Source organism: Henckelia pumila, chromosome 4, assembly GCF_033568475.1.
Source record: "Henckelia pumila isolate YLH828 chromosome 4, ASM3356847v2, whole genome shotgun sequence".
NCBI classification, from domain to species: Eukaryota; Viridiplantae; Streptophyta; class Magnoliopsida; order Lamiales; family Gesneriaceae; genus Henckelia; species Henckelia pumila.
Window position 1 is genome coordinate 12,916,824 of NC_133123.1, and position 23,938 is coordinate 12,940,761.

Below are 23,938 nucleotides of genomic sequence, written 5' to 3' on the forward strand. Positions count from 1 at the left end.
TTCATCTTCTGTTCTCATGTTGAGCTCGAACTCGTAGGCTTTGAGATCTGCAAAGAGATCATGCAGTTCAACCTTGCTTAAGTCTTTTGACTCTCTCATGGCCACTGTCTTGATCTCCCATTCTTTGGGTAAAGCTCTCATAACCTTCACAGCAATTTCACGGTTAGTATAAGTTTTACCTAAAGCAATAAGATCACAGATGATACTACTGAACCGTTCATCAAATTCAGCCATGGTTTCCCCTGGCTTCATTTTGGCGTTGTCATATTTTTGAATGGCCAAAGTGAGCTTGTTTTCCTTTGTCTGGTCATTCCCTTCACATAGCTGAGTGAGCTTCTCCCAAATCTCCTTTGCTGTGGAACATGACTTGATTTTGCTGAACATATTCTTATCCAGTGTTTTGTATAGGATGTCCCGGGCCACATTGTCAAGATTGGCCTTCTTTTTGTCCTCAGTGGTCCACTCAGCTCTTGGTTTCTCAATCATTTGTCCTGCACCATCGGCTAGAGCTGGGTTGACCTTCATAATTTTGATAGGACCGTCTGTTATGACATATAGCATGTCATCATCCTGTGCTGCAAGATGTGCCTGCATGCGAATTTTCCAATCATCATACTCTTCTTTAGAAAACATAGGAATTCTGTTGAAAGAAGTCATGATTTTAAAACTTCAGATCAGCAGTTGAGAAAGGAACCCGCTCTGATACCACTTGTTGGGATCGGTTCAGAGGGTAGAGGGGGGTGAATACACTCTGAAACTTTTCTTCTTCTTCTTTAAAATGATCAAGTGAGGTTTAGTTCACTTAATCTGTTTTCTCAACTTCTAAAACAGTTTGAACAACTTAAATAGTGCGGAAATAGTTCAGAGGTTTTAGTGATGCAAAGTTTATAATGCAATGTATGAGCAGAATGTAAGATAAATAGCAGTAAAGACTAAGGCACGATTTATGGAAGTTCGAAGGCTTAATCCTTCTACGTCTCCCCTTCTTCCACTTAGGAAGGAATTCACTAGAAGACTTTGGTTATTACAACGTCTTGTAATACACCCACTTCAGACTTAGGACTTATCCAATGCCTAATCCGAAACTCCTAGATTTACACAGATAAGATTCTCAGTTCTTATCAGACTTGTGGAAGCTTTCAGAGTAGCTTCAATTCTCTTCAACAATGAGTATAGTTGAGTTGAGCTTCTCAAACTGCAGAGCGGTCGAGAGGCTTGAAAACCCTAGGATGATCCTTGACGATCAGATATGTGAACTGTAGGCGAGGGTTTATTTGAGCAGCAAATGAATGATCTTGTAAGTGTGCTCAAGTATATCAGATGAGGACTTCTGATATTATTCAAGTGATTGAGTTGATTGAGATTTTTCTGAATTGCTTGTCTCTCTTTTTTTGTCTACTGCCCTTTTTTGAGCAATCTTCCCTTTATATAGGTCAATCATCAACGTCTTTATTTTGAACGTTCTGATGCTGCATTGAATGCACATTTAATGCTCATAAATGCATTGATGATTCTGCATGAAGATCGTACACTGCAGACAACTTCCAGGGTCCAAAACTGGAATAAACGGTCGAATGCTTTATCTGTAGTCATTCTGTGTTTTTGCCATTTTGGTGCAACCTGTTGTCTCGATTGCAGGAGTCAACATATCTTCTGACACGCCGGTTCTGCTTTTAATAAAAGATCTTGCAAAGAACATCTTGTCACAGGTACTTGTCTTGAGATATCCTGATAGGCAGTTGGCATTCTACCTGTAGAGATATTTGTCCTCTGCTGGTTTGAATAACCAGTCGATAAGCTTGTGACTTCAACCGGTCGAGAGACAAAGGCGGTTGACTAGCCTCCGGTAGATAGATTTATCCTCTGCTGGTTTTGATAGCCAGTCGATAGGCTTGTGACTTCAGCCGGTCGAGAGCAAAGGCTGTTGACAAGCTTCCGGTAGAAGTTGTAGTAGATTCCTGAAATACAATGGTTGGCAGCACATTCCTATACAATGAGTTGTTGTTTGTTATCACCAAAATATCGGATTCAACAATAGTATCTAATGATTAGAAGCATTGATGTTGAGAATGCAACCAAAGTTTCATATTATAAAATCAAAGTAGTGTTTGAGAGAGCTTTTAGAAAGAGTTTTTAAGTTTTTTTTTCACAAAATTTCACAAAACTATGAAATTTTGTGAAGGAAAAACTGAGAAGTGTTTTAAAAGCTCTCTCAAACACTACCTAAGAGAAATATCATGAATTAATATATAAAATTATATTTCTATTGCTATGAGACTTTCGGGTGAAGTTCAAAAACAAATTCATAAGAATTTATGCCCAAGGTGGACAATATAATACAATTGTAGAGATATCCGGGTTATGTTGTACACAACAAGTGGTATCCTGAGTTATACAATTATTAATTTTTTTTTTTAAAAATAAATCTATACCTATATAAAATAGTGAATAAAAGGTCAAAGTTTTACCATTGTGAAATAACAATATTGATATTTATTTACACTATAAGTAAAATCATATAAAAATATATAGGGTTATAAAAGTAAAAAACAATACTTTAGTTATAGGACATAAACGTAAATCAATATTATAATATATGTAAAATAAATTATTATGATAAGATCAAAATTGACAAAGTGTGTGAAAATTAGATAAGGATTCAGTTTCCAAAAAGATTGAAATACTTAAATACTTTGTTTTTTTTTTTTTTTTTAGATAAAGTGATCAATATTTATATATAAAATCGATTATCATGATAAGATCAAAATTAAAAAATTATGTGCATATTATATAAAAATTCAGTTTTCAAAAAAGTGAAATATCAAAACACTTTGTTTTTTATTTTCTTGTAGATAAAGTGAATATATTTTTTCCACAAATATTTTAAAAAAATCACAAAATCTTAATTAAATACTATTCAGTTTCTTAAAATATTGAAACATCAATTCTTGATTTGTATTTGTTTGTATACTGAATAAACATATATATATATTTTTTAAAAATCTTATATATTTTAATTCGTGTAAGGACCTATTGAATAAATAATTATATCATAAGTTCATATTTAAATATATACAAATATTAGATTTGAAAAAGTTATTAATATATATATATGTGTGTGTGTGTTAATTAAATAATATACAGATGTTGAAATAAATCAATTCAAATATAGTCAAGTTTTAATATAAAATAATAAATAAAAAAATACATCAACACACACATATCACATATATAAAAGTTGAAATTAAAATTTTAACTAATTTTCCTTCACATAAAAGCTAAAATCATTTAAAAAAAATTATGAGATATTCTTGCAATTAAAACTATCATATTTCTAATATTTTATAAAGTATTATTTATAAAGTCCTTTGAAATACCAAAATATTTTTTTAAGTATTTGAAATATTAGTTGCAATGTTAAATATTATATTGGTTCCATAACTAAACATGTAATAGTTTTTTATTTTAAATAGTATATATATTACCAGAACAACAACACTTCAATAAAGTGATGATAATGGACCGAGTCTAAACTTAGTCTTGTATTAAACTCATCCCGGAGAAACGGGTTTAGACTCTCCCAAACGTGTTCACAAACAAGTCCAAATGGGTCTTCGCGTTTGGCCAGACCCACCATATAAATTTTTGTTAATAAAGATTATAAGAATATTGATTTTTTCATAGAAAAAAATAATGCATGATAAATGAAAAAAATCGTGAAATAGATAAAAAAATTCATTATATAGAAGAAAATATTTATCAATAATTTAAATTAAGGTTTAGAATGCATTATATATGTTATTATTTTTATATGAATTAATATTCGTAAAACAAGTAATTAACACATAAATTAGAACATTACAAAAGAATATTTTATTTAATTTGATTAACATATCTCACTTATTAGCAAATACATAATAAATCATATATATCGATTCAGAGCAACATACATAAGAAAGAAAATAAAACAAATGCATGGTACCAAAAATGTCATACTTGCTCAATATTAATGAACCAAATAATTGAAATTCGAGTTAATAATTAATTGCATAAGAATCAATATCAATATTGTTCCAAAATAAACTATATTAAAATTTAAACATTATATCTATAGGCTAACATGAGTTATTGATAATGTATTATTTTAAACTGTTATAATGATGACTGCAAATTGAAGCGATCGGTCATATAATTGATATCAAAGATAATGTCATGTGTTCGATTCTCATTGATTACGAGAAGCGCAATGAAGATTGTTGAGTGCAATAATTGTTCTTGTTGTGTAAAACAATCAAACCATGACGCTTGATTATTGTGCGGTTTAAATATTTGAGTTGCATTATTATCGTCAGTTATAACTTTTGGTAAAATATCAAACTCTCGGTCCTCTATATAATTACAAATTATTAATAAAATCTTCTTTATTTATAGGACAACATCACTTCAAAATAATGCAAAATTTTAAAGGCACTGAATTAAAAAGAATATACATTTATTCTCAAAATGGATAAGATAGTTGAAATACAAGATGAAATTTTAACATTTTTAATAAAAAAAACATTCAAAATTCGAGTAAAAATTTAGCAAAAAAAATTATTGCAATAGTGGATTTCGAACAACTTAACATTAAATTAAAAATAAAAAAGACGTCCAATAACACATTATTACACAAGAATGGAGGTTGGAAACAATAAAATTATTTATACTCTTGTAAAGAATTTTTCAGCATAATCTAACAAAAGAATCAAAGAATAAAGATATAAAAATAAAAATAATTGATAGAGAAAATATCACAAAAATTATTATCGAAGGTGATGAGAAAATTATTTTTTTTTTATAAATGGACTGTAAACGAAAAATCATGAAAGAAGGAAAAAATTGTTATGTAAACAAGAAAAGACGTTGTAATTTAATTTAAAATTTAGAATGCATTATTTGTATTATTATTATTTTCTCAAAATTAGTAGTTGTAAAATAATTTTTCAAAACAATATATTATTTGATATATATTTTTTTAAATTTTATTTATTAAATATGTCACGACATCAAATTATATATTTTTTTCTTTTTTAAAAAAAATATTTTTTTCTTAATGTCTAATTTATACAAAATTATAGTATTTGTTACAACTATTATTTGCAACAACGTGTATAAATTCAATTAGACTTGTAACATATAAAATCTTTCAACAAAGATTTTTCACACTCATTTTATAATACATGTTGTAAATATCATATTGCATTGAATTTAATATTACCAAATATCATGAAAATTATTAACTAACTACATATTTATCTCTTCTCGTTTCAACTCATTTATTTAATAACACTAGTATTTCACCCGTGCGATGCACGGATTATATCTTGTGTATAATATAATTAAATTAGATTAAATGAAAATTTTGAATATAAAATTAAATTGTAAATAAATTTAATTTTACAATAAGTAATAAGAATAACGATAAAAAAGTACTTTTAAAAAGAAACAAAAAATTTTTTAAACAAAAATATGTCGTGCGATGCACGTGAAGTTATTTTATAAAATTAATGATAAAAATGATAAGAATGAATATTTGAACGAATAATCGAAATATGGATTATATATCATATAATTAAAAAAAACAAACAAATTATCCTAAAATTTTTGAAATACTTCCTTAAATATGCTCCATATGGGAGATTATGTGATGATTGTTTATGAAAATATGTGAGTTTGGATTTGAGATTGAATTGGGTGGTAAATTTTTTCCAAGAAGATGAGAGGAGTGGTTTGATTAAATATGCTCTACATTTGAGAAGCATGGATTATGGGATTGAATCCAAAACTTAATTATAAATTTTTTTTAAAAAAAAAAAAGTTGATTCTGGGGTAATTATATATATTACAATTTTAGTTTGAATTCACAAATTATATCTTTGTAATCTAATATGGAATATGTTAGACTTGCTGGTATTTCATTAAAACTAAATTATATATAAAGGTTGATTTAACTAACGAATTATTTTGATTGATTTATTAAATCTTTAATTGATATTGTATATAAATTATCAACAAAGGAAATATACACAAAAATTTGATTGACTGGTCACGATTTCTTGTAATTTTACATTGAATTTTTCAGTTACATGTTTTTTTAATCTTTTATGGAATGTGTCATATTTTTCAGAAACATTTAGAAACTAAAACGTGTATTCATATTAAATATATAATTAAATCAAGAAATTAGATTGATTGATTTATTGATTTTCTAAAGTTGGATTGATATGTTCTATATTTTGAAAACAGAGATTATGAGATTGAATCTCATACTTGTTTGTTTTTCATCATCATGACTATTTTTTGCAACAATAATTAGTAGATATTATTCATAAGCTAACAATGTTATAAAGTTTTAAATTTTGTTAATAATAATTATTGATTTCAGTGTACGGTATTTTAATTTTTGTGTATTATTAAGTTCGTTATGTGAAATAATGAATTTAACGTAGATATTTACATTTATGGGATTGAATCCCTTACTTATGTAATTTTCCTTTTTCGAATGGTTTTAATTTTGAAAATTTAACTACGAAAATATTCGAAAAGTTGATTGGCCAAGTTGATTGACATGTAATAAATTATTACAATATTCGTATCAATTTTTAATCTGCATGTTTTTGATCTAATATGAAATATCTCATAATAAATCGAATATAAAAGTTAAAATTTAAATTAAATTAAGAAAATTATGTTGATTGATATTGTTTTGAATCTTTAGTTGATAATGTATATTAAGAAAAAAAATATATTCGAAATTTTGATAAGATTGATCATACTCTATTGTAATTATTGCATGAATTTTCTAATATATGTTTTTTAATCTGTTCTATAAGGTGTCATATTTGCATGTATTTGATTGAAACTAAAGTATTTATGTAGAGTTTTAAATTAATTAAATTAAGAAATTAATTTTATTATAGATGTTTTGAATCTTTAATTAGGAAAATGCTAGAGGTACAACAAATATCGTGTACAATGATATTTACAACAATAATATCGTCAGATTTTGCTATTTTATCGCGAGATTTTGCATTTAATGTATCGTAAGATTTTGAAAAATTAAATTATTGTATTGAATTTTTTGTGTTGTAAGATTTGTTGTACATATTTAGTTGTACCTGTAGCATTACTCCTTTAATTAATATGTTCTATATTAAGAAATCAAATATTATGAGATTAAATCCAAAACTTGTGATATTTTCCATCATTATGACTATCTTGTGATAAATAATTATTGTTTAAGTGTCCAATTTTTACATTTTTTTATATCATTAATTGTTTATTTGAAGTTGCATTAATTTAACATAGATGTTTATATTTTATAGAGATTATGTAATACCAAAAGTAAAAAGTGAATGTATTAAAAAAATTATAAATCGGCAATTAAACTTTATTAATAAAATTTTTCGAACAATACCAACATAATTAAAAATCCTGGAATTATCAAAATGTTTAAACCAATCAAATCTCATTGACGAATGAAACTCCAACCACTACATAAAATTTGAATTTAGCACTCTATATTTTGAAAAATATATTTCAATCTTTTCCCTTCTTGATGGTAGTTTTTAATTTTTTTTTCTATTATTGTTGAAGAAAACTCATTCATCTACGTTCCTTTCAGAGTATAATCCTTCAAACCATCTTGTGAAATAAGAGTTTTGCTTGTAAATTTTAATTGTATAGAAACCTCACATTACGACGATAAAACCTGTGGGGAAAAATATTTATTAGGTAATGTAGCAAATTCTTCTAGATGTTATACTTAATTTCATGATTAGCACATCTCCACATCTCCAGTTTATGTCATTTTCAGTTTTTAAAATAAATCGAATTCCTGTAACAATTCGAGAATGTTAAAAAATAATATATTAAATTTGAAATAATGACTTTCAAAGAAAAAATATTATATCTGGCTCTCAAAAAAATTTCCAACGTATTTTTTCTACAATTATAGGGTATGTTACCATTTTGATGACAATATATGTTTCATTATTTCCATGAATTTGGTTATCTCACTTGAATTTTGAACAAAACATTTTGATAAGCTATATATTGAAATTCTTTCAACATTTCTGTAGCATCCATACCATGAAATAATATATGCAAGATTTATATTTAATAATCATCTACAATGAAAAAAATACATTATACTATCAAAAACTTATTTCGTAAACCTGATTTTCGTTTCAGTCTTCAACTCTAAAGATATTTTTCCAAAAAGTTCAGCACACTATCTATCCCACAATAAGAAAACTTCATATTTCCGGTGATGTCAACAACTCTCACTTGTATTTTGAACGTAGTGAAAAAATGTTTCAAATATATGTTTCATTAAATAATCGGTGTAAAATACACAAATTATGATATGTATGTGTGTTCCCTAAAAAATGGAGAAAATGTTATAATAAAATCGAAGATAGATTGAATATAAAAACAAATCACAAAAAGTTTATGTATACCTCAACATCCTAAAATATGCATTCCATCATGAGATTTTGTTTGTCTTGATATGAAGGTAGATCGTAGAAATGTACTAACCGTAGTTTCAACGCTCAATGTCAATCTAAAAGGTCTAGTTCTCAGATCATTTTAAATAAAGGTATCATTTGCTTTGCAATTGAGTGTTAAATATTTTATTGAAATTTAAAATGTTAAATAATATTTTCTGCTCGTAAATAGTATTTATACCGTAAGTGTCTTCAAACCAATATTGAAAATTCTTAATGAGTTTTGTTAAGTTTTATAATTTTTAATTGTGTCGGAATTGTTTTTTGAATTATAAAGATAAAATTGTCAATATTTTGGAAATCAGATATTGTATATTGATTAAAATATTTGAAAGTATTAAGCATGATTTTATTTTTGAATCTTTAAGAATGATTTTTTTTTTTTTTTGAAATCAATGATTATGTATAGAATGTTGAAATCTCGGAGTTGAGATTTATACATATATATGTGGTAAATTAGAAACATTTTGTTATCTATATTGACCATTTAAATGTTTATTGATTTCATATTCATGCGAAAATTATATATATATATATATATATATATAATATTTTTGGTGTAATTTTAATATTTATCAATATTAATTTTTTTCATTTGAAAGATGGACGTTAATTTTAGTTCAAATTGGAAATATTATGTATTTCTCACACAAATATATAAATTTTTTTATACATTTTATTTGATTTGATGTTATTATGTTATGATAGATTACATGACTAAAAGCCTGTTTGATTTCAGTAAACAATAAAGAAAATTTTTTTTTAAAAAAAAAAATTCTTTTATTAACTAAAATGTGTTTTATTTAAGCCAAAATAAGTATTTTTTAAAAATTATTTCAGTTTTTACTTTAAAAAGTGTTTTTAAAAGTCAACTTAAAAAAACACTTAATTTTACTTTAAAAAGTGTTTTCAAAAGTCAACTTAAAAAAACACTTATTTTTAAAAAAATCTACTGAAATCAACGGACCCTAATTAAATAGTGAAAAAATATGAATATGTCGTATAAACATATGCTGTATATAAAAAATAGCTTTAAATATCCAAACTTCATTCGGAAATACAAATCAGGATTGATTTCTTAAATTTTAGATGTGTAATTGTCAATTTGAAAATGAAATATTGTGCATGTATATAAATATATGAAAGTATTAAGCGAGATTTTTTTAATCTAAAAAAATGATTTTTAATTTTTTTGGAAATCAATAATCATATATGGAATATACGAAATCATGGAATTCATTTTTAACTTCTTTGGAAATCAATAATCATATATGGAATACATGAAATCATGGAATTTAGATTTATAAATATATGGTAATTTAGAAACATTATTTTATCTATATATCAATCTATATTTATATATACGTGTATATATCATCTATGCATTATTTAAAAATTTATTTTTCACTTAATTATATGTAATTAATTAACATAATACTATTTCCGTTTTTGACAATATGATTTTGGCGGGATTTTGCCAAAAATGGCAAAAACTCAGTTATTATATATATATAGATTTATCGTTAATAGAAAGTATTCTCATGTGCGTTCTTTTACTAGTATTTTTAAAAAAAGCGAGAAGGAAAAATCATAAATTTAAATAAAATGGTAGGGGGACTGTATATTTATTTGGCAACTATCTAGACGGAATTTATAAATTGAATCCGTCAGCCAATCACGATTTTTGAGGACATTTATTACGCACTTAATACACAACTAGACTTTTTATCAGTGCAGCGACCTATTTTTAAAGTTCACTTTATTTTTTATACTCAATAACCAAGTTGTGATAGTTAGATGTTACCCGTGTAAGTGAGATCTCATGTGTATAGGTATCATCTCAATGCAAATTTAAGGGTTAAGATTCATCAATACACGTAAGTTCTACTGTTTTTTTAATGAACCCCACAAATATTGATAAATTTCTACCATTGAATACATCATTTGGGGTAGTGTTTGTAAGGACACTGCATTGACATACACTAACTGATGACATTTATCAATACATATGAGGTCCACTATTTTTTAATGGACCCGTATATATTTATGAATGATCACCCTTAAATCTATCATGAGACTAATGTCCTTGTTGATAGCATGAAATATTCAGCAAGTTGTTATATCAATCAATACTATTTGTTGTATTTTGAGCTATTTACAGTTAACGATTTGGACGATCGATATGGGCAAATATTTACATAAATTTTATATTAAAAATGGACAAGGCAAAGAAAAACTTCTGCGACAACCTATTTAAAAAATCGATTTATAAGTTTCAAAAGCCGATTTTCGAAAAACCAAAATTTATCTAACAGATCTAATGCGTGCCTCTATAACTAAGTATGTACATTATACACACCGTCACAAGTATATGTTTGACCTTTTTTAATTAAAAATAAGTCTTTTATGAGATAGTTTCATAGATTTTTATCCGTATTCAGGTTAATCATGCTCATAATTACAATAAAAATTAATACATTAGACATACAAAAATAATATTTTTTCATGTGTGACCCAAATAGAATATTAATCTTATAAAATTTACTCGTAAAACCGTTTCATAAGCATTATTGTATTTAATTAATTATAATCATAAGCTGAGCGTATAATACATAATCTGACATTGTATACAGCACAAACATGATACAAAAACAATGGGGCCGACTCATCTTGTCTGATGGCGGGCCGACTCATCTCGCTAACTGATTTTGAGTTTTTTGATATTTAAGGTAGTGTTTGCAACATATAAAAATAAATTAGCATTGAATTGTTGTAACAATTAATAAAATTTATAATTATTTATTTTTAAAGATCACAAATTTGTTTAAAAAATAATAATAATTTTTTTCATAGATTGCAAATACTAAGTAAAAGTAATTGTCAAGTGATTATTACACTGCACCTTAAAAGTTGAGGAAAATTCAATGACTTGTATAAATAAACACATGTAAATGCAAATTAGTTGTTTTAAAATTTAGAGGTCCGTCTATTCATTAATTATACATCGTGCCAAATATTTATTGTTTGAATTTAATTTCTACTCGCTGTTTACTGATCTAAGATAAATTATTGATTTGAACGGAAATTTATGGTTTTTTTTTATGACTTTAAACTTCGATGGCTTTTGAAGCTCGTTTACATTTAAACGTTTAGAAACATAAATAAATATTTTAAATTTTAATAGTGCTTTGCAATCTCCAAAATAAAGAGTGAATTGTGAATAAATTTCTAAACCCAAACCTTTCTTTCTCTCAACTCCCTCCCTTTAAGATTCTTTCTTTGCACTCCCTAGGACCACAAAACTTGATTATTTTAATAATTAATTCTTGTACTTAATATGAGTTATTTTGTGTTAAGATCTGAAGGTTTTATACTTAGATCTAAGGATCTCTGTGCTCATATCTCATGTTTTAATGCTTAATTTCGGTACAAAGAATTATGTGTAAAAATGGTATTTCGGCAGAACAAGTTGAAAGAGTCTTAGGAAACCTAGGGCTAAGACAAAGAAGACATAATTTGATTTATAAGGTATCCATAAGGGAAATGACGATCCCGATGGAATTAACCAGTAATCAAATTGAGATGCAATTAATTTTCTTTGAAGAAATTCGAGAGGAATTACAGAAATTAAAAGCAGAAGTAGTAAAGACAATGTCTTGGATTCATATTGGAGCCATCCAGATTATGATCAAAGCTACTTTTAAAAAAGGAATAGATTCACCCATAGATATCGTTGTATGCGATAAAAGAATGAGGAATATACAAGATGCGGTTCTAGGAACTATCTCAAGAAATTTGTGTGCAGAAAAAATTGTAGGAGTTATTTATCCAATAATAGCCTACAATTTAGCTGATAGAGATTTTAATCGAGTCTTGACGTTGCATCAAAACTTTAAGGAAAAAAGACTAATGAATGAATGTAATATGTCATATTCCATTACATATCAAATTTCATATGTTCTTTCTAATATTCACCATTCTGAATTATTTATTAGAAATGAGTTCATTGAAATTCCAGAGATCTTTGGGAAAGTTGCTCAAGCAATATACCCAAAAATGATCGAGTTTCCTTTAATTCAAGAAACATACATTCAAATTTAAGACAGACCGATTCTATACAGAGACCTTAAAATAGAACCCCGAATGTTATCTTTCCAAGGAGACCGAATGACAAGTAGGAGATGAGACAAATCTTCCATTCAAGAAATTCCACCAGAAGAAAAGAAGTTTTCTATAATAGGAAAACTTAGATCTTCAGAATGATGGAAAGAAATGAAAATAGTATTCGAAATTACAAGTCATCGGAACCAGTTCCCTTATAACTCGATTTACTATTTGGAACAACAGGAAAAAAGAACTTACCAAGGAGTGATAAATATTGAAGAATTGGAAGTTCAAATCTGTGGAATTCCAGGAAAAGAAGTGGATCAGCTCATTCTTGGCCTAGAGTTTCTGGAGGACCATAAACCATGGAAACGCCTTGGAAAAGAAATAGAGTTCATGGCAAAAGAAAAGACTTGGAGGATTCAATAAGAATTCTACGAGATGAAAAACCAAGAGAATTAGATAAGGGATAATCCATTAATCAGAATCGAAAACTCTGTTTATAAACAGAGGAAGAAACAACTGTTGAAATTAGTAAGTCATGAAACATGATTTACTAGAACGCATTGAAGAAGTAGAAATGAGTAACCATACTCTACTTTCTGAGGCCTTAGAAAAACTAAAGGTAAATAGTCTTAATCGAATTACTGAGTTACAACACAGTTTGTTAAAAATGGCGGGGCCATTTAGTAATCTTTTTAAAAAATAACAACAAGTCCTTTCTCCATATACATCCCGATAGAGATGTTGTATGAACAATATAAGGCTGAATACTTTGCAGCTTATATTGACTCGGGAGCAGAAATTTGTACAGCAAAAAGAGGAGTCTTTCCTGAAGAATGTGAAGAAGAATTGCCAAAAATTGCTGGACGAGATTTCTCTCGAAAAATTTTAATTCTTTGCAAAGGAATAAAACAAGCAGAGATACTTATGGGAGGAGCATGTCAAACACCTTGGTACAAGGTAAAGACACCACCAATCTATTTTCATGATACATGAGCTGATATCCTGTTAGGAAATAACTTCTTACAAATTTTTAAGAAGTACACACAAGACAATGAGTCAAGAAAACTTATGTTCACTACAATTTGTGATCATAAAATTATCGTTCAAAGACTCAAGATTGCTTTTTATCGACAATTGCCAATAATATTTCGCAGCCAGCGTGGTGATAAAGGACAACTTTTTCACCCAAAAATAAAAGATCCAAGAAGGTTTGGAGAAACCATGTTGAAAATAACAACAGAACAAAAACTCCAAACAGAGGATATGGAGCTTCTCAAGGTAACTCTAAATCACAGAGATATAGAGTTAGAGAATAATGTATCTCTTGAAGATGTCAAAAAGAGGCTCAAAAAAAGTTATAACGAGCATCCTTTGGCATGGTAGGATAGAAATCAACTCAAAGCCAGTCTTGCTTTAAAGGTAGGCAAAGAGTATGAATTCGTTAGATATAAGCCTATCCCGATGAACATAACAGATCAAAAGGATATGATAATGATTATCAAGGAACATTTGGACCTTGGTCTAATCAAATAAGGAGTTTCACCATATAGCAGCCCAGGTTTTCTGGTCAGAAATCATGGTGAAATAAAAAGAGGGAAACCCAGGTTAGTTATTAACTACCAAAGTATTAATAAAATCCTGGAGTTTGATGAGTACTTCATACCCAGTAGATAACACCTAATTAGCTGTGTACGAAATGCTAGAGTGTTCTCAAAATTTGACTGTAAGTCTGGATTTTACCAGATTCGAATGGAAGAAGGCAGTAAGAAATTCACAGCCTTCTCTACACCACAAGGACATTATATCTGGGAAGTTATGCCTATGGAATTGGCTAATGCACCCCAAATATTTCAAATAAAGATGGATAATCTTTTTAAAGATTATTTTAACTTTATGTTTGTTTATATTGATGATATTCTTATAGCATCAAAAAACATAGACGAACACATTAAACACTTAGAGATTTTCTCTAAAATTTGTAAACAAGAAGGACTGGTTTTATCTGAAAAGAAAGCAGTCATATCAACAAGGAAAATTGAATTACTTGGTATTGAGATTGATGAAACTGGAATAATTCTACAACCCCATATTGTGGAAAAAGTAAAGAATTTTCCAGATAAACTCAAAGATGTAAAACAACTCCAGAGTTCTCTAGGAGTAGTTAATTTTACAGGGATGTTCATAAACAACCTAGCAATGTACAGAAAGGTGTTCAGTCTTTTGTTAAAAAAAATGCTAGGTTTATATGGATTGATGACCATACTAAAGGGGTAAACTAATTAAAGGAGATATGTAAGAATCTCCCAAAAATGGCTATACCCGTTGATGAAGATGATCTGGTTTTATTTACGGATGCCAGTGATGAATGATGAGCAGCAGTCCTTACCAAAATTACCCTGGATGGAGAAATACCATGCAGATATTGTAGCAGTCTTTTTTCAGAATCAGAGGCCATCAGATGATATATCAACGAAAAGGAATTTTATGCAGTTAAAAGGCCTTTCGAAAAATGGCCATTATTTTTACTTGCTAAAAAATTTACCTTAAAGGTTGATAATACTCAGGTAAAAGCTTTTTTAAAGAATAAAATTGAATCTAAACTAGAGAAGGCTAGATTATTAAGATGACAAGCTTTATGTCAGAACTATATTTTTGATATTGTTATTATTAAATCTCATGAAAATATTCTTGCAGATTTTTTAACAAGGGATGGAAGGTAGTGACGTGGATTCCATCATGAAAATGCAGAGGCACCTCAGGAAACACCTTGGGTTGCTTCAAACCGAGTTCAACCAGTTAGTCATTAATGCTGAAATGGCTGGTAGGTTACAACAAGCTGATCGGATAAAAGTATTTAATCGTATTACAGGATGTTTGCAAGCTCAAACTCAACTATGGGCTGCTATTCAAGGGCCAATTGTGAGGGCTATATAGAAGCCATTGATTTATCATAAACAAGAAACGATAAAACCATTGGTTTTACAAGAAGAAATACAACCACTGGTTGTAGAACAAGATGTTGAAAATTCTAATGCCCAAGATACAAGTGCTAATCTACCATCAGCTTTTGATGAATTGGATGAAGCAACAATTGATGAGAAGAACTCATCAAGTCAACCCTCTGCCTTTGGGGTAAAAGAGGAAGAGATCAATCTTAGGCCCAACACTGACAAGGGCAAATCTAAGATTGATACTAATCCATCTATTATTTCTCCATTCCAGGTTTATCAACAGAGGTTAGAGAAATTGAATACAAGGAGTGAAATCAACCCGAACACTTTCAGGGTTGATGTTGCAGGAATATATTAACGGGTTTGGCTAAAAAACAATGTCAATCCTAAAGATGTAAAACTTTGGTATGAATTTGGGGCTTTGGCCTCAGTTTATACAACGTCACCAAGTTTTCCGGAGATATCACAGTTACCAAAATGGATCCAGGAAGCAGTCCAAGAAACATGAGCAAATAATGTTCATTTGTCCAGAGGGGATGTGCTTGAGTTATACTTTTTCAGTGCAGCTCCAGAACCAACAGTGAAAGGATCACACGAATCCTTTCATTTCATCAAAGCTAAGGAGACCTGATATAAATAGTCATAAATTTATCAAGGATCCTAAATCTGAAGAAATACCCTTGGTGTCCACTTTCGGGGAAAATAAGATCATAACCAGAAGGGCATGGGGTATTTGGGTCTGTCTTACGGAGATGGATAAAGTCAAGTTTCCATTCAAATTTTATCAGAATTCTGTGAATGGATCGTTCCTGTTAAACACAATGACAGGGAAAACTACAGCCTTTGCGGAAGAACTCTTCGAAAAGAAGAGAAATCTTTTGTGGAACAACAAACTGCTGGGGAGTAAAGAAACTCGCCGAAAATTTTGTAACATGGCTCATATTGGACGATGGTCAGAGAATATCTGCCCAGAATGCCCAAATCAAAATGAACCAGAATTTGGAAAAACCTTTAGACCCCGAACGGATCGAAAGGATTTTTCCAATACAAGCAAAGGTGGACAAGGACCACTGAAGATGCGTTTTCACAAGGGCCTACTTCAAAAGCAAAAGATGCCCCGACAACAATAAATCAGACATGTGAGGAGAATAAAGCCAAAAGAAAGTGGCAGACATGTGATTTCTCCAATAGTAAAAGATGCCATCAATAATGACATAAAAAATACAAGACAGCTGCCTCCTCCACTAGCAAAAGATGTCATCAATAATGACATAAAAAAATACAAGACAGCTGTGAGATTCCCTGAAGTTTCTCGGTGAAACGAGTGGAACTACAGCTATAAATACAGGCATTTGAGGAAGCTGAAGATATCGATCATTCCCTTCAGTTTTTTTACAAATAAATTGTTGTAATTTTTCTCTCTCTATTGTATTAAATTTTTCTTTTATGTATTTCAAGAACAAGGCTACTATGAGTAACTAAACAAGTTATCTTCTCATTTTCAAAGGAGTTGATTTATGTAATAATATTATGTCTGAATAATTTCTCTAACAGTCTCTTGTTCTTTCATGCTCATATTTTATAATTAAATTTATATACCATACGCCTTAAGGTAGAAAACGAATTAAGGATGTGCTGGATGTCGTTGAAGGAGCTTGTGCAGAAACCATCTGTTGCGACTGCGTGGTTGGAGTGTGAGGAGCACTTCGTAAAACTCGGCAGGTATGACCCGACGTCATTATGATCAAAGAGGTATTTAAATTTGATTCACTTTACGAAAGCATGTTGGACCCTAATCTAAAGCATATCGACTGAAAACCTTGCACAACCAATAGTTCTTCATAACATGAACTGGTTCGATAGGTAAAACAATGTCAAGTACAAAAGATTAGTTAAATATTTTTTAAATCAAAATTGGGGACCACTAGGGAGTGCAAACTAAGAAATTTGAATATAGGGAGTTAGGAGAAATTTATGTTTAGGTTTAGAGATTTTAAAATAATTACCCCCAAAATAAAACAACACCAATTAAATTTCAGCTCGATATAATGTTCGAGCTCATTCAAATTTAGTTCAAATTCAATAATTTCATATACAAAATAAATGGTATTCAAATTGATTCCAAAAATCTTGTGATGATTTGATTGTCTAAAACTAGAGTGAGATGAAACTCTTCAACTCACTTAATTTGTTTGTAATTATATAGCAAATCAAAGTATAATAAGTATATCATAAATAAGATTCACCTTGTTAATTTAAGCATAAAAAGAATCACGAAAAGACGACTTCACATATCAATTTTGTGAGATAAATCTCGTATTTGACTCGATCTATTAAATTACATTATTTTTTATGTCAAAAATATTAATTTTTATTATAATTTGTAAATATGAGTCTTGACTCGTCTTATAGATATAAATATGTGATGACGTCTAACATCAAGTCTTTTAAAAAAGATTCATAAAATACTGATAAATAATATATTAACATATATGAACAATTGACGAATGAAAAGATACCTATTATATCATTTAATTTGTAATCATAAATAATATAAATAGATTCGAATTTCGATTACTATTTAATAATATTTTCACGAAAACGAACAAAAAAAATAAAAGAAAAAAAATAAAAAGTTTTCTTTTTACAACCAGTGATGATGAAATACACATTCAGACACAAACAATTCAGTACATAGATTTAGATTCCCATTTCTCTCCTCTCCCTCTTTCCACTGTTTCCCACGCACTGAAACCATTCTCCGGCGGAAACCTCTCCGACTCACGGCGGCGATACTTTCATGTCGTCACTGTTTTCATCAGCCGAAACTCTCTCGATCCCTTCGCATTCCGCCGCTAAAGGCATCTTATTACACGCAACCTTTTCCACAGAGTGACACACACACATACATACATTTGTGTACGTAATCTTTGCACGCAATCACGATGAATCTCCTTTTCTTGAAAATCAAGATTTATGCAGTCCCACTCAGATTCAGCGCCTTTGCATGGATGGGCTTTCATTAGATTCACGCTTCTCACGGTGACACCACTGGGAGTCGCGTAAGAGCACACGCGCTGACCGGAATAATTTTTTTCTTACAGCGAATATGTCTGTGTACAACACGTCGTTTGTGGACAGTCAGCTGTCCAAGAGAACCTCGATCTTTGGCCTGCATCTGGGTGTCGTGATTGGGATAGTCGTCGGAGCTGTGATTGTGCTTATCCTCTTCCTGTTATCCCTCTGTATCACTGCCTCCCGCCGCCGCAGCGGCGGGAAAGTCAAAACTCGCCGCCTAGTAAACCTGTCCGGCGGCGGAGAGACTACTCCGGTGGTCTCCAAGGAAATCCAGGAGATTGTTCATGACTCCGCCGCTGATCACCGGCCAGTTGTACCTCAGGTATTGTTCTGCATCCGAGATCTAGAATCGAACGCGTTTCTTTTATTGAGTAATGCGGAGTTGAACTGGGCATTTAATAGTAAACCATGAGTATTTAATATTTCTTTTTTTTTTTTTAATGGATTCCTCTTTTCTTTTTCATCGTCAAATAAGATTTTTACCATCTTCTGAAATCGGATTTCCGATGAAGTAGTGATTTTTTCTTTTAAATCTAACCATACACTTTAATTTATGATTTGTGTGTTGTGCCAAGTAAGAGTTAATTATTTCCTTTTCTTTGTGGACTTTTCAGGCTGAGATACAGATTGATATGGGGAAAATTGAGCACAGAGTGGTGTTTTCTGATAAGGGGGCATCGAGTGGTGAGAGTAGAGCTACCAGTGGAGCTGACACTGGTTCATTTGGGGGCAGCGGGTCGTTGCCGGAGGTGTCACATTTGGGTTGGGGAAGGTGGTATACTTTGAGAGAGCTCGAGGCCGCCTCGAATGGATTATCCGACGGAAATGTGATCGGTGAAGGTGGATATGGGATAGTGTATTACGGTGTTCTGCCTGATAATACTCGGGTTGCCATCAAGAACTTATTGAACAATCGGTATGGAATTTCCTTGATGTTATTTGATTTCGAAAATCTTGTTTTTTTGACACTGTAGACTTTGTGAATGTGGATGAGTTTTGTCGAATCAGTTAGCTGCTAGTAATCTTGGACGCACATCTTTCTCTGCTTTTGATTCTGGTTTAATTAGTTTGAGGGAATCACCCTTTGCTCGAGTATGTTCTCACGATGTGTGGCTCTGGGAAAATTGATTATTAACATAATATCATGGTTCAGCAGAGTTAGTCTTTAATACTTATTGACGAGTCTTCGTAGCTTCAAACTGATCGATAGGATATGTTAAGCTGAGGCATATTAGCTTATAAAGTTGTTGTTGAGCCACCTTCTATGTGCTCGAGCTTTTGGGAGAAATGGTTTCTTGTAGTCTTGCCCCTCTTGACATCATTGTTAATGAGCTTAAGTTTAGGGAAGTACAAGTAAGAATTAAGTTTGATGTCACAAGTGTGATAAATAATGAATGTTTGGAGGGCGATTGACACTTGTAGTTACCATAAAAAACGTTTTACTTTTCGACTAAAAGTGTGGTAGGTATATCTTTTCAACATATGAATGTGTAGTTCCCGTTTTGCTTGAGGCCTGAAATTTGAGCTGCTGATGCATTGCAGGGGTCAAGCTGAGAAAGAGTTCAAGGTAGAAGTGGAAGCAATTGGACGTGTCCGGCATAAGAATCTCGTAAGACTGCTGGGGTACTGTGTCGAAGGGGCTTACAGGTATTTCCATATGTCATTTCATTTTGTTATTTGTTGGTTTCGACTGTTATTCCAATTTCTTCTGTTGTTCCATGTAGGATGCTTGTTTATGAATATGTGGAAAATGGAAATTTAGACCAGTGGCTTCATGGAGATGTTGGGGATGTTAGCCCTTTGACATGGGAAATTCGGATGGGAATAATCATAGGGACGGCAAAAGGGTATGGTATTTTTAAGACTGTCACACCCAAGGTCCAGTGGCTTGTTTTAACTAGATTCTACACAGCGAGCTTCGCTCATGATTACTTTTCACTTTCTTTACTAAAAAAGAGATCATTGCCTTTTCATGTAAATCTATCACACTCACACATCTTCGACCTTCTGATGTAGGATAGAGTGTTACAAGTTAATTTTGTTTACTTATCATCATATAAAAGGTATTGTCGTTCTATGGCTTATTTTTTGAGTTATCCTTTGTGATAGCTTGGCCTATCTCCACGAGGGTCTAGAACCGAAGGTAGTTCACCGTGACATCAAGACCAGCAACATACTGCTTGACCGTCAGTGGAATGCGAAGTTGTCAGATTTTGGGCTTGCTAAGCTTTTGAATTCGGAGAGGAGTTACGTGACGACTAGAGTTATGGGAACGTTTGGGTTAGTTCGTTCACTGTGACATTATACTTCTTTTGGTTTGTTTTCTATGGTATTAACCCCACCTTCAAATGGACCAATATGAGAAAAATTTACTTACTTTTTCCATGGTTTACAAGTTATGTTGCACCAGAATATGCTTGCACCGGTATGCTGAATGAAAAAAGCGACATATATAGCTTTGGAATACTGATTATGGAGATAATAACTGGTAGATCTCCGGTTGATTATAGTAGGCCACCGGGAGAGGTAAAAGTTTTAGCGACCAAAATACCCAATTTTATTCCACTCAATACGTGCGTGTGCGTGTGCTTGTTCTTGATCGTTAAATACTAAACATCGCAAACGGTAAAATGCAGGTTAATCTTGTTGATTGGCTGAAAATGATGGTGAGTGACAGGAAATCCGAGGAAGTAATAGATCCTAAGTTGCCTGAGAAGCCTGCTTCAAAATTGCTGAAACGCGTGATCTTGGTCGCCCTTCGATGTGTTGATCCCGACGCTCAGAAAAGGCCTAAAATGGGTCATGTGATACATATGCTCGAATCAGAAGACTTAATGACTCGGGATGTATGCCCTTTAAATTCCTTTTCTTGTTATTTTCCCCCCTGAATTCTAATCAAGTTTACTTTCGAAATATCTCCATCAACTAAGAAGTTTTTCGGAATGTAGGAACGACGAATTGGCCGCGCATCCTCCGGTTCCCTCAGAGAAAATAGTCGTCACGAGCCCGATTTGGTCGATAAACAAAGCAGTGAAGGTATATCTGATGCTTGTCAAGGGGATAGCAGTAGGTGCCAGAATTTACCTAGTAGGTGGAGATAGATGGTAGAAAGATTGCATACCATTACATTAATCTATTATTCAAAATTTTGCATGCTTATTTATATAATTCCTTCATCAACTAATTATTGTATTTATCATCAGAACATCACTAGCATTTGTATAAAATGAATGATTTTTTCTTTCCTTTATTATTTTTACAAATCACAGCTGATTCTTATGGCCTTTCTTGGATTGTGCAAAAGACAAATGTGGCAACCCTCTTTAAATAATCTTCTTCTTTTTTTTTTTTTTTTTTTCAAAACTTAAACTTATAAATTAAATTATCCCACATAATAAAAGATAAATCTGTGGTCTTTCCACTTGACCTCGTACTTCTGTTACCTGCGACTTCTTCCCAAAACTGTATCAGTTCCTTTTCCCCTGTAAAGTTCACTGACACGAGAATGGAGTAAAGTAAATACCTAAATATTGAGATGGATCCGTTCAGGTCCCACTTGCTTATTTATGTGTCATACATATTAAATTTGAGATTTTGGTGTCAAATGATCTATAAATCATCGTAAAATTTAAATCGAAGGACGACCCCAGGGCATGGACCTTTGTCGGACCAGGTGGTACGAGCCAACCGAGTAAGTCGAAGATGGTAACAAACACTGGGTGTGGGGTGGGCCATTTTGGACAGCTAATTTGGTCGAAATTCTTGTCCTGGTAGCTAAATGGCAACTAGGCGTGCACATGCAATGTTACGTATTGGAAGAGAGCATTGAATTCGGTATAGGTCACAATTTGGTGTCATATGAGTGAAGATGAACTGGCAAATGGCTGTATTTGGTAAGTCTTATTTTACGTTTTTTTCGCTGGCCCATCAAAATATATGTATGCCAAGTCCTTTTCCTTTGCCACCCAATGGATAAACTATAGATAGTAGATTAACTCTTTTTAAAAACAAAATAAAAATAAAAATCAGTAAATATACAAATTCATGATGTTACGTTACAATCGAATCAATTTAGTGAAAGTTCTAATGAAGGACAAGACAACAAACACAATTCTTGAGACCTAATAACAAAATCATCACACGATTTCGCGATAGTCAAAATATTCGTCCTAGGCCGAAAAATCGGAGCTTGATCGCATTCTGGGACGAGACGGGATCCTCTTTATTTGTTATTATCCTCAGATCACAAAATGTATTTTATGATGAATGCGCGGGTTCCTCATGAAATTTCGTTGACGATAGAATCACGAGATATGAGTAACTGCAATAACTAACAACCAATCAAAATTTGAGGGCTTGTCGTGATCATGCCAACCGTGTCTATGGTCCAATAAAAAGCTCGGGCCCGTATATATTTATTGGGTTGGGTATGTGGTATTCACTTTCGGCCCAATAATGTCCTAAGAAAAACTAACAAGATTTGAGTGGATTTTGTCATCTTCAGCATAATTGGACTTAGCCCGATCCAACAACAATATTTTATTTTAGGAATTTACTAGGTCTTGAACAATTATATTTTAGAATTTATATTTGTAAATCGTATAATTTACTCTTTTTTTACTCAAAAATATTGTTCTACCAATATCCGTATGAAAAGTTCATTTATTATTTTCAAAAGATAAAAATAAAAGAAATCCATTTATCAAAAAATTCTGACAGTTGCTTTCCAGAGTCAAAGTCGCCTTTAATTAGTTTGATTTAAAAACAAGAATTTAGTAAAAATTGAAGCCGTTAGATTATATGATTTTAAAAAAAGTATCACACAAACATTGATTTTATTTAAATTCATATGATTTGCCAATATTAAAGTGTAATTAATGCGTGCAAGTATATTCGCACTTTATTTTCAATTAAATTTAAATTTACAAAATAATTATCTTTGTTTAATAATTTGGAATCAAACTATGATTAACTTTAGGAAGAAATTTAAACCACGCGATCTGTATCACTGTATGCTGAAAATTCTCACCCCAAAATCAAAACAATATTTTGTCAACTGACTCGACACAATATTTAAGTTGATAGTTGATACTCAAGTGATTGCTCAAATATTAAATATTCAAATAAAATTTAAAACCATATTAAATACGCATCTATTTTCTTATATATGTGTGTCTATATATATTTACTAAAATTTATAATTTATTGCTCTATTTTTTGCTCAATCTATTTTAATTTAGGGATTTTGGA

The 23,938-nt window shown here is 30.7% G+C and overlaps 1 protein-coding gene across 1 annotated transcript; it reads left to right on the forward strand.

Annotated features, from left to right (window-relative positions):
* The first annotated feature begins 18,278 nt into the window (after nucleotides 1-18,278).
* On the forward strand, nucleotides 18,279-21,957 carry LOC140867610 (probable serine/threonine-protein kinase At1g01540). The gene is made up of 8 exons (XM_073272673.1): nucleotides 18,279-19,010; nucleotides 19,303-19,604; nucleotides 20,231-20,335; nucleotides 20,413-20,535; nucleotides 20,798-20,968; nucleotides 21,085-21,214; nucleotides 21,325-21,534; nucleotides 21,637-21,957. Exons 1-8 carry the CDS (start codon nucleotides 18,720-18,722, stop codon nucleotides 21,787-21,789), a joined length of 1,485 nt encoding a protein of 494 aa, XP_073128774.1. The 5' UTR covers nucleotides 18,279-18,719; the 3' UTR covers nucleotides 21,790-21,957.
* The last annotated feature ends 1,981 nt before the right edge of the window (nucleotides 21,958-23,938 follow it).